The sequence below is a fragment of the Tauraco erythrolophus genome, chromosome 3 (genome assembly GCF_009769465.1).
Source record: "Tauraco erythrolophus isolate bTauEry1 chromosome 3, bTauEry1.pri, whole genome shotgun sequence".
NCBI classification, from domain to species: Eukaryota; Metazoa; Chordata; class Aves; order Musophagiformes; family Musophagidae; genus Tauraco; species Tauraco erythrolophus.
Window position 1 is genome coordinate 101,363,351 of NC_141467.1, and position 12,432 is coordinate 101,375,782.

The 12,432-nt window shown below is 44.3% G+C and overlaps 1 protein-coding gene across 28 annotated transcripts in view; it reads right to left on the reverse strand.

The window, feature by feature from the left end:
* The window catches only part of PTK2 (protein tyrosine kinase 2), a 167,003-nt gene that overhangs the window by 113,906 nt on the left and 40,665 nt on the right, over positions 1-12,432 (reverse strand). For 27 of the 28 annotated variants that reach the window (XM_086608868.1, XM_086608867.1, XM_086608896.1 and 24 more), the window contains one exon: positions 7,716-7,882. In XM_086608868.1, the coding sequence (XP_086464994.1) occupies positions 7,716-7,882 (167 nt within the window). The remainder of the gene's footprint in view (positions 1-7,715; positions 7,883-12,432) is intronic. The other variant, XM_086608897.1, reaches the window with a different exon arrangement.

Sequence of the window (12,432 nt, forward strand, 5' to 3'; positions counted from 1 at the left end):
TTTTCTTGGGCACAAAGCTATGCTGTATCTGAACGGATCTCTACACACTTGGTTTGTGCACAGACTACCAGCACACAGCGCTTCGCAGTTAATGGATCAGGTATTTTCAATCATTTCAAATAAAAGAAGAATAAGTTAGTAAGGGTTCCTCCCCGATGGAGCTGTATTGGGTGCCCCGGTGTTGGCAGTGGGGCAGTGTGTTTCAGACATCTTCATTCATAATAAGATACTGAAGATGGGATTGAATTTTCACGCTACGCAAACGCAAAGAATCCTTTATTTGGTCTCCCAGTGCACTACGAACAAATGCTGACTGGTAGTCACTCCACACCACCTCTTTTCCTATTTTTCAGTCATCCTGTAAATCCTAAAGTCAGAGACCATTTAGGCCTGTCAAAGTGCAGGTGGAACTGATGTCAGACCTTCAGCAGCGAACATACTGTCTGTCACCCTGATCTGGATCGGGATGTAAAACACCTGTACTCTCTGCGATTGAAAAAAAAATAAATAAAGGAAAAGCTTATTTTCTCCTTTGCAGGGACTTCTTAACTGAGGAGCCATGAAAAGTACTGCTTTTTGCAACACGATCTCATGAGAAAAATCAGGTAAGGCAAAGCAGCTTGGCTGTGACAGTCACTGAGAGTGATCTTCATTACCTATTTATAACCTACTCTCTGACTACACCTATGGGAATGAAGCAGCTGACTTCCAAAGGCCAACTCAGGGCTTCATTTTCAATATCCTCTACACCTACTGTCTTTGGAGCACAGCCAACTGATGATAAGACCCTTTTCCACAAACCATGTTTGCTTTCCGAGCAAGTATCCCAGCTGCTGATCGCCTCCCTTACATGTGATAAAACTATTACTGGAAGACTGCAAATCCATTTACTGCTTTACATCTACGCTGGGGTACAGAAGCACTCTGACGCACACTATGGGCCTCCACTCAGACCTGAAAGTGGGCACCTATAGAGTTAACAAGTTGTATGGTGGAGTGACCAGTCCATAGCATAGCATACACTGCTGAGCAGTTCTCGGAGCTTCCCTTTGATAACAAGCACTATCTGGGCAGTTGGTGGAGCCAAAAAAAAAAGAAGGATGATCCAACTCAACATTTTGTGGCACTGAAAGAAATAATCCCAACAGTCCCAACCACCTAGGTTGCTTCCAGCAGGTTCCGATTCAGTTCACAACAGCAGAATAGTGACCAGAAAGGAGAAGACGGGAACAAAAAGGGCAGACAAAGGAGGAGCCTTGTGTGAGCTTAATGAGCTGAATCAGCTTGCTGAAGGATTAGACAAGCATTAAGACTCATAGAAGAAAAGGAAAAGGACTGGATAATGGGAAGCAAGAGAGGGGAGAAGACAGACTGTGGAGAGAAGAGGTATAGAGCCGTTAGATCAACTTAGTCAACTCAGGAAATCATTCTGCAGGTGGTCTGGGCTGTGTCCGTGCCACAGCACGTGTACTGCAGCTATCGAAACCTACAGAACAGGACTGCTAAGCACTGGGGCACCCTCCACCTGTCAGAGCCAAAGCCTGAATGTTACCTGCTTTACCTACAAATCGGTGTAGAACCAGATGGGTACCCTGTGGGGAACAATTTCATAGATTAATAGATTTCTAGGTTGGAAAAGACCTTAGAGATCATCGAGTCCAACCATCCCTAATCCCCATTAAACCATATCCTCAAGTAGATCATCCACCCTATTCTTAAACACATCCAGGGATGGGGACTCAACCACCTCCCTGGGCAGCCTATTCCAGTGGCTGACAACCCTTTCAGAGAAGAAATACTTCCTAACATCCAACCTGAATCTCCCCTGACTAAGCTTATGCCCGTTTCCTCTTGTCCTATCACCCATCACTAATGTAAAGAGCCCTTCCCCCACCTCCCCACCATCTTTTCTCAAGTATTTATAGGCCGTAATCAGGTCTCCCCTCAGCCTCCTCTTCTCCAGGCTAAACAGCCCCAACTCCCTCAGCCGCTCCCCATAAGTTTTATTTTCCAGCCCCTTGACCAGTTTAGTCGCCCTTCTTTGGACCCGCTCCAGGAGCTCAATATCTCTCTTAAAGCGAGGGGCCCAAAACTGGACACAATATTCCAGGTGCGGCCTCACCAGTGCCGAGTACAGGGGCAGGATCACTTCCCTGCTCCTGCTGGTCACACTATTCTTGATACACGCCAGTATCCCATTGGCCTTTTTGGCCACCTGGGCACACTGCTGGCTCATATCAAGCCGGTAGTCAACCAACACCCCCAGGTCCTTCTCCGCCAGGCAGCTCTCCAGCCACTCCTCCCCGAGCCTATAGCGATGCTTGGGGTTTTTATACCTCAAGTGAAGGACTCTGCACTTGGCCTTATTAAAGCTCATGCCATTGGCCTCAGCCCAACGATCCAGTCTGTTCAAATCCCTCTGAAGAGCCTCCCTACCCTCGAGCAGATCGACACAGCCTCCCAGCTTGGTGTCGTCCGCAAATTTACTGAGGGTACATTCAATCCCCTCATCGAGGTCATTGATAAAGATGTTAAACAGAACTGGACCCAGCACTGAGCCCTGGGGAACCCCACTGGTGACCGGCCTCCAGCCGGATATAGCCCCATTTACCACCACTCTTTGGGCCCGGCCATCCAGCCAGTTTTTAACCCAAAGGAGGGTGTGCCTATCCAGGCCAGCAGTTACCAGTTTCTCCACCAGAACACTATGAGAAACTGTATCAAAGGCTTTACTGAGGTCAAGGAAAACTACATCCACAGCCCTTCCCTCGTCAACTAGGCGAGTCACCCCATCATAGAAGGTGATCAGGTTTGATTGGCAGGACCTGCCTTTCATAAACCCATGTTGATTGGGCCTGATCACCTGGTTAACCTGTATGTGCTCATTAATAGCACTCAAGATAACCTGTTCCATGATTTTGCCCGTCACCGAGGTCAAACTGACAGGCCTGTAGTTCCCCGGATCCTCCTTCCGCCCTTTTTTGTAAATGGGGGTAACATCCGCCAGCCTCCAGTCCAGCGGAACTTCCCCAGTGAGCCAAGACTGCCCAAAGATAATGGACAGGGGTTTGGCAATGACATCCGCCAGCTCTCTCAGGACTCTCGGGTGGATACCATCAGGCCCCATAGACTTGTGGGCATCCAGCCGAAGGAGCAGATCCTTGACCCGTTCCTCTTGGATCACAGGAGCTTCGATCTGCTCTCCCTCCCTGCACTCAGACACCGAAGGCCAGCTCACCTGGGAACTGCTGACCTTATTATTAAAGACTGAGGCAAAGACTGAGGCAAAGACTGAGGCAAAATTTGTTACTACAACCTGTTGATTCTCCCCTTGTGGGACAAAGAAGACCAGTGAATGGACAGAAAGGACAGCTGCTGTGATTGCTCTTGAAGGCTCAATATTATCAAAACCAACCAGGGTCGATGCCATGATTTAGGAGTCCCACATCCTGCTGACTCTAGCTCACCTACCTGTACAGGGTAAAAATGAAGCTTAAGGGAGGAAGGCTCTTTAATCTTTCACCCTCATGCCCTTGAAAACATCCAATCATTAAAATAATACTACAAGTAAAGATTAATTTCTTCATTAAAAAGTGAGTTTAACACATGCCCAAGTCTGCCTTGCTAGCATAAACACTAAGAGGAAACCTGAAGCAAACAAATCCACTCCAGTCTTTTTTGTCTTCCCACAAAAGAGCTCTGGGATTTTGTTTGTATTTCACTTATCATCTGGGATCATCTCTCACATGCACAGCTATACAGGCCTTCATACAAGCAACCAGAATTACAGAATTGTTTAGGTTGGTAGAGACCCTTAAGATCATCAAGTCCAATCATTAATCCAGCACTGACAAGTCCACCACTAAATCATGTCCCTAAGCACCACATCTACATGTCTTGAAAACACCTCCACAGATGGTGACTCAACCACTTCCCTGGGCAGCCTGTTCCAATGCCTGACAACCCCTACCATGAAGACTTTTTTACTAATATCCAGTCAAAATCTCCCCTGGCATAATGTGAGGCCATTTCCTCTTGTCCTATCTCTTGTTACTTGGGAGAAGAGACTGACCCCCACCTCCCTACAACCTCCTTTCAGGTAGTTTTGGAGAGCAATAAGGTCTCCCCTCAGCCTCCTTTTCTCCAGGCTGAACAACCCCAGTTCACTCAGCTGCTCCTCATAAGACTTGTGCTCCAGACCCTTCACCAGCTTCATTGCCCTTCTTTGGACACACTCCAGCATCTCAATGTCCTTCTTGTAGTGAGGGGCCCAAAACTGATCATAGTGTTTGAGGTGCAGCCTCACCAGTGCAGAGTATAGGGGGATGATCACTTTCCTAGTCCTGCTGGCCACACTGTTTCTGATACAAGCCAGGATGCTATTGGCCTTCTTGGCCACCTGGGCACACTGCTGGCTCATACTCAGCCAGATGCCAACCAACACTCCCAGGTCCTTTTCCACCAGGCAGCTTTCCAGCCACTCTTCCCCAAGCCTGTAGCATTGCATGGGGTTGTGGTGACCCAAGTGCAGGACCCAACACTCAGCCGTGTTGAACCTCATGCCTCAGCCCATCAATCCAACCTGTGCAGATCCCTCTGTAAAGCCTTCCTGCTCTCAAGCAGACCAAAACCCCTGGCCAACTTGGTGTCCTCTGCAAACCCACTGAGGGTGCACTTGATCCCCTCACCCAGATGGTTGATAACATCTTCACAGGAAGGCTGAAAGAAGAATCAACTACTTGTGCTACTGTCAGACGAACCAAACAGCAGCAGTGTTACTGGAATTCAGTAACGAACAAACTTTCAGACTGCACTTGGAAGACTCCAGTTATTTTAAAGCAATTGCATGGAATTACACTCAAACTATACAATGCTTCTGTAGTGCTGCATCCTGCAAAACTCAAAGAAGACAGTATTACCCAATGTGATATAAACCACAGCAGACTCCAGAATATTTATGTCCTGAACAAACTACTACAAACAAATAAGCAAGCAGTTCCAATAATTGTAACTCTGATCATTTCTGGCACCACAATTTAGAGGTATTTAGAATTTTCTGATACTGGATGGAATTATCTTCATTGCCAGAGGAAAAAAAATAAAATTAAAAAAGGTTATTTGGTTTGATACAGTTAACTAGCACGAATGTTCTCAAAGCAAACATAAGTGAAGACGCGGGCATGGTCTTTAAAAGGCTTCTATGTGACTTTTAGAGTCAATCTTTCTTCTTTGTACAGAAAAACAAAATATTAGGTCTATCCTGTTTTTTATTTAAAAAATCAAACAAGAACCCACCACAAGACAGTTCCAACTTTTGCTGTCTTGTGCAAAATACAAACCTTTTTATAGCAAAAAGGTCAAAGTAGTATATAAAAGCAAACATAAGGATGGGAAAAAGAAGGCTTCCAGTAAGCAATGATTTCCTGTTCATCTTTTGCAACGCAATTGAGGTTATCCACTGGCAGTTTGGCAAAGCTAACTCGTGTGTGCTCCTTCAACTAAGCTGTGTGTCACAGGAAGAGGGAAGCAAATTTGAAGTGACAGAATTCTCAGTGACCTTGGTGCCCTGAAGTCCACTATTATTTACTCTTCCCAAGCTCTAACTACAGCTATGTCATCTGAAGCAGTCATATCCCTATTGCTCCCCCTCACTACTCATCCTCTGCAGGATTACAAACAGTACAGCATCAAACAAAAGCTGTCTATACAGGAGACAGATTTTCTAACTTCTAGTATCAAGATTAGTCCAGGAGAATGTCTGAGATCTAATTTCTGACAACTGTGAATATACAGCCCTTTTAATTTGGATGATTAAAAAAATAATAATTACACAAGAGGCAGTTACTGGTTTATTAACTCTATAGGAAGCTTATTAATGTAACAACCCTTCGAAGACTTCTCTCCCTTTAATAATCTAAATATTTTCACAAGTACTGTCATATGATCTTAAACACTCTGTGTTATGGTATTACAGATATGACAGCAGCGTTTCGATTACGCACAGCAAATCTCCACAGGTTTAAAAGGTATGTCAGGCTGCATGTGTTTGATAAAACATTAAATGACACTCCGGAAAGCTACTGAATAATTTACATCTTGCCATAGCTCTTTCATGAGTATTTTATACAATTCCTTTACACAAACTTCAAAACAATCATCTAATTTTGCTTTTGAAACTGATTAACTTTGTTCTGCAACACGTACAACGCAAGCTGTGCTGCCTAATAAAATTGGAACTGACAGTTGTACACTATGTAACAAATTTCCACAGCATCTATTAATCATATCTTACATGAAGCACTACTATCATGGAACTGTCTACCTCCTAAGCTGTGATTTCACAGCATTATCAATTAAAAACTTCTTGTGAGGTACAGAAGGAAAAATTCTGACACACATCCCAGAAACGATAAAACGTAACATGCACAGAAGACAACGTGCAACATTTCTGAAACCCAAGTTTTAAGCATTCATAATCGGTTGAATTTGTTGCATTTGTTAAAATCAGGCCCCTAGAGAGGATTTGTAAACTGAAGGTTGCCAACTGTCACATCTGCTAGTATGTAACAACTCCATTTGCAAGAAAATAAGTATAGACTATTTACAATAATTCTGCAGGAGACGTGAGCCTTTCAAATAACCAGCAACTTCTGCACAAGTTAAGGTTATGAACACAAACCACAGAAAAACATGCACAAAACCCCTGCAATGAACCAGTAACCATGCTTGAATGGTATTTTAAAACTCTGTGTCCCGTCTTCTCTAGTAGACTATTGTGTCCTTCTGCAAATAATTTTAGTTTCCTCTTGTCTTCCTACCAGGAAAGCAGCCAGTCTTTCCCTTCTTCCTCTCCTGAGCTTGCACCATCAGCTTACTCTACTACAAAGCTGAAGTGAACTCAACCTTCAGCAGAGCATAGCTCATACCACTTCTTTTATCCAACTAACTGGTATCATGAAAATATCTTGGCAAATGTACCTAAGCTATAAAAAAACCCTCCAAATTCTGGAGTTACCTTTCTATTGTTCATTGCTCCTGGAATAACTGAAGATTCCAGTTAGAAGAAAGGCAGATGTCACTTATTGCTCTGGGAGATTACTCAATAAGCGGTTTTACAACTGAAAAGTTTTACAACAGCAGAGGGATAAACTGATTTATTCCCTGCATTTCACTCTTTTCAAACTACATTTCTCCTACTTAGTCTATATATAAATACAACCAGTACTTAACAATATTTTCTTGTTTTCACTTAAATAACAATACTTACTCTTAAATTTTCAGAAGTGTGCTTATACTACAGACAGGAATAGGATTCTTATCCTAAAACTTTAAGGATGACAAAACCTGAGATGAGGCTGGTTAATCACATATATCAGAATTTTTGCAGATTTTCAGGAGAAACAACCAGGAGTTTTCTGCTCCTACTTTATGCCCCCTCTAAATCCCAGGTTACACATATCTGTTCCCCTCAGTTTGCAGGAAACTCCTTACGACATCAAAAAACCTTTAAAGCAAAGAAAACACCACTTCCAGCTCTGTGAAAAGTTTGGTTGGTTGGTGGCTTTTTTGTTTATTCCACTCCCCCACACCCCGTTCCACACCTCTATTACACAACACAAGGATGTTCCTTAACAATGCAAATTAGTCATATTTAATGATAAGGTAAAAAGACTTATATGACTTGATTTTGACACTGAACAGATTTATGCTCTTACTTCCATTCTTCTGGAGGGTGGGCTAGTTCAAATTTCTCTCTCACATTGGACACCCCCATGTCCAGGTGTAGCCAGTGAACCTCCTCAGACTGCAGATGACTGAGTCGTAACCCATAGCAGGCCACATTTTTCACTTTGTGACTGTCCACAATCTTCTGAATTATGCCCTAAAACAGAGAAACATACACTCCTTACAACCGTAAAAATGCAATATATATTTTGAAAAAAAATTAAACATCACCATGTAATACCCTACACAAAATACCACTCAATAAATCAGGTATCACCTTTGTAAAGAATACTAAACATGTTCAATTGTAAGCTCCTGTTTCAGATAATCATTTACAATTTCTGAAGTTTTACCAGCACGGCTTCACAAAACATCAGTAAATACGTTTCTGTGCATCTTATCAGAATTAAGCCACTACTTCCTCTATGTAAAACAGAATAACACAGAAGTCAAAATATAAAGAGCAGATTTGTGGATGAAAGTGAGATGTATTTGTTCCCCCCCCCCCCCCAAAAAAAAAATCCCATCACTGGTCTTTAAAAGTCACTCGTCATCTACAGCTGGAAAATCGTCTTGACTTTCATCCTATTTAGTGCTCAAACAGTCAGGATTTGTAGGTCATGCCACAGCCCTTTAGTTTCCTTCCTCCTCTCTCCCCCACTCATTTGCTCCTGAGCTTCAGCACGGATCCTTTATAAAATGAGGAAACAGATAATTATTTGGGAAGATTCTCAAACCAAACAAACATCCTACTTGTTTGTCTTGAGGAAAATTTCAGCGTTTGAGGATCTCTCGCCCAAGAAAGGACCCTTTAAAAACCATCACGTCACAGATCACTGCTTTCCTTCCCAAATGAAAGGTCTAACAGGCAGTAACTAAAATTCCAATGTGTTAGCAGATCATGGATTAGCAGCCTCTCAGGTGCAGCGTGCCAGGCTGTCCTGCTCTTACCCGGATTAAAGAGTCGGCAGGAGATCAGAGCCGCAACCTCACGACCCGCTGGAAGGGAAGGCTCGTCTCTCTGCACAGCAGCAGATCCCTGCCGGTGCAGAGTTTGGAGCTCAGCAGGAGCACAGTCTATCGCTGTTCCCAGATGCTTTTGTCAGGAATTCGCAGTCCTCTGCTTCTGACTCTGCAATGGTCTGAAAATTTCCTACTTCCATGTGTAAGACTGTGTATACACATATATATACACATACACACACAGATGCGTAAGCTGCTGGTTCCTGCTCAGAATTTTGGAAAACATCAACATGTAGCCAGTGGTTAAGTACTACAGGAGCCAGAGATGGGCTACTGGAATGACTTAGGTAAAAGCTTTTTTTCACAGGATGACATTGTTTCCCAAAATGTATTATTTTATAACCCAAAGAAACTGTTTAAGACCCTGACTCTGCAAATTAAGCAAGCAGAAAACTAACTGCAAAAAAAAAAAGAATCAAGGAAGCACTAAATCCGAACGGAGGGGGACGATGACACGTACTGGAGTGGCATCATGGTTTTGGTGAGGTGACAGCGAGTTCTTAACATCAGCTCACACATCTTACGGAACTGCAACCTTTAAATAATCTTCCAGAAGCAACACGGTGCACAGTGAAATGTAAATATAAACTCCCCAAGCCTAAAAGAAGGAAGCGTAAGCCATGTTTGTAAGTTCATGGAGTCTGAGTCAGAAGAGGTTCCATCAAGCCCAGCACCCTGTCTCCAACAGAAGCAGTACGAGCATCCTCAGAAGCATCGTTTGCTTCAGCACCAGCAGTGCCTCCCAACACCCTCATCTTTTTCCATGCCCAGGAGCTGGACATCTACTGCTAAGTGGATGGATGACAAGCCCTACACTTGAAGGAAGGCGGACACAAACAACAAAGCACGAAAGATGCTGGAGGAGGACTGTATCATGTGAGTGGGAGACTTTAAAACACCCTGTCAAATCAAAGTTTCCAAGTGGCACTACTGGCTGGCAGCACTAACCAGCAACAGCTGAGTCCCGGCAGCCAGAAGGAGCCCAAGAAGCTGGGAACGCCTGATAAAACCAAAAAGTCCAGGTACATTGGTAGAACAACTGAAGGAAGAGCCACAGTGGCCACAGACGGATGGTGGGGGAAGCGGTGACCGCAGACAAGCACAGCCGACACTTCCCCCAAGTGCCCTCGCAGCCTCTGCCTATTTTTATCCGACTGGATTTCCAGAGCCAAGCATTGTTTCTGTCATTCCTGAACCTTCAGTGAAACTCTTCCAGTTACTCATCCTGTCTCCTCTTAAAGCACCCAACTTTTTGCAACCTTTCCCAGCCAGTTCCAAAGATCTATTATCAGGTCAGTGAACGGTTTCATATCTGAACTAAAACAAAAATCCGTTAAATTTATTTCTCCCCTGTATTTAAGGGTCTTTGTATCAATTACTGCGAAGGAGAACAGTCGCCCGTATCCAGGGAAACACTTAACAACCACCAAGTACTCTCAGAAGTGAGAGCAGCACATTTAACCCCTTCTTCACCCAAAGGACAATCTCTGCTTAGTCAGGGAAGCCCAACATTCTGGCAGGCGCGCTCTCCTCTGAAGGGCACACTGCCAGCTTTTCTGCAAGCACGCGGAGAGGAGAGACTCATTCATTTTCATCTCCTTCTACACCCTGGATAAACAGGGCACATAACACGCAGCGCCTGTTTTCCGAAATCCACCCCTTCCCCTGCCGACGTCGGGGGGGTACATGTTCCGAAAAGGCAGTTGCTCCTGCTGTGACAACAAATGGCTTTGGAAGGACAAAAAGGAAGGCAAAATGGTATATGACCCTGAACCACCAAGAGTACCGATGCATAAGGCAGCTGAAACCATTAGTACATAGTCAAGAAAGAACCAAGCCAGACCTCAGTCTCAGAACTTCTCAAATTTTCAGTTTGGGATTTCAAAAGGACTGAAGAAATCAGATGTCTTAATTCCCACCAAAAGCAAGTGATATTTTTAAGCCTCTATCCCTTTTGTATCATCAATTCTAAACATGTTGCAGCACCTAAAGTAAATAATAACGAAAGAAGTAAATGTATTTTCTATGTTATTTAAGAAGGGTACCACATCCCTTCTGGTCAGGTAGTTAGTACCACCCTAAGAAAATAATTAGAATCATAGAATCATAGAATGGTTTGGGTTGGAAGGGACCTCAAAGATCATCTAGTTCCAACCCCCCTGCCATGGGCAACCTGTTCCAGTACCTCACTACCCTCAATGTCAAGAATTTCTTTCTTACATTTAACCTAAATCTGCCCTCTTTCAGTTTACAGCCATTGCCCCTTGTCCTATCACTACACACTCCTGTAAAAAGTCCCTCTCCAGCTTTCCTGTAGGCCCCCTTTAGGTACTGGAAAGCTGCTATAAGATCACCCTGGAGCCTTCTCTTCTCCAGGCTGAACAGCCCCAACTCTCTCAGCCTGTCTTCATAGGAGAGGTGCTACAGCCCTCGGATCATCTTCGTGGCCTCCTCTGGACTCGTTCCAGTAGCTCCATGTCCTTCTTGTGCTGGGGACTCCAGAGCTGAACGCAGTATTCCAGGTGGGGTCTCACGAGAGCAGAGTAGAGAGGCATAATCACTTCCCTCGACCTGCTGGCCACTCTCCTTTTGATACAGCCCATGACACGGTTGGCTTTCTGGGCTGCCAGCGCACATTGCCGGCTCATGTTGAGCTTCTCATCCACCAGCACTCCCAAGTCCTTTTCCTCAGGGCTGCTCTCAATCCATTCTCCGCCCAGCCTGTACTTGTGCTTGGGATTGCCCCGATCCACGTGCAGGACCTTGCACTTGGCCTTGTTATACTTCATGAGGTTCTCACATGCCCAATTAGTACACAATTAGCAACAATTAGTACACAGTGCAACTCAAGGAAAAGTCAACTTCAAAGTAAACATTACGGAGATGACCTCCTTTGCACCAACACTGCTAAGTGCAAGTGTTTGAAAATATACTCTAAGAACTTATGCATGCCCAGAAAGGAAGAACCGATGCTTTATGTGAAACAAACACAGAAGTGGCTTCTCTTTTTCATTTAGGAATGCCAGAGAGCTCATTCCAGATGCTAACAAACCGTATGCAGAATCTAAACCCACAGAAATAAGGAAACGGTTATTAAGACAGAAACATGGTGACTAAGACACTCAGAATGGCTGATCTGCAGGGGAAGACTCAAGTAAAATTTCTATTTGCTTATTTACTTTCTTATCAATAAACCAGAGAAGCTGAATTTTAAGACATTTAGACACACCTTCGACCAACACGACCCAGCACCACAAACATGCTGTTCATCCAGCAACCAGAACTCACAGCAGGGAAGTGCAGCAGATGAACAGAAGAGGTTCCCATGCGGCAGGGCAGGCTTCGTTTTCTTTGGCTGCTATTTCCAAACAGTGCAAGACTGATCTCCATGAGCAGCACTGGCACCGCAGCCATTTAACTCTGATCAGTAGTAAACAACGCGTAGAGTCTCCTTGGGTTCTGGACAGCCTTCACAGACCAAGTGGAGACGCTTGGAGCGTTGAACAAAGCCACCGCCATCCCTCCAGGATGGGTGACAGTCTTTCCTGGTCGCCAGAAGCAGCCTGATGTTCTTTGTAGTGATCAGAATGCTTAATCAGAGGTTTCCAGACAAACAATTTAACTGCTTAACCACTGCACAATAGCGACTAAGACATCCCGCTGAGATATGTCATGACAATCTTT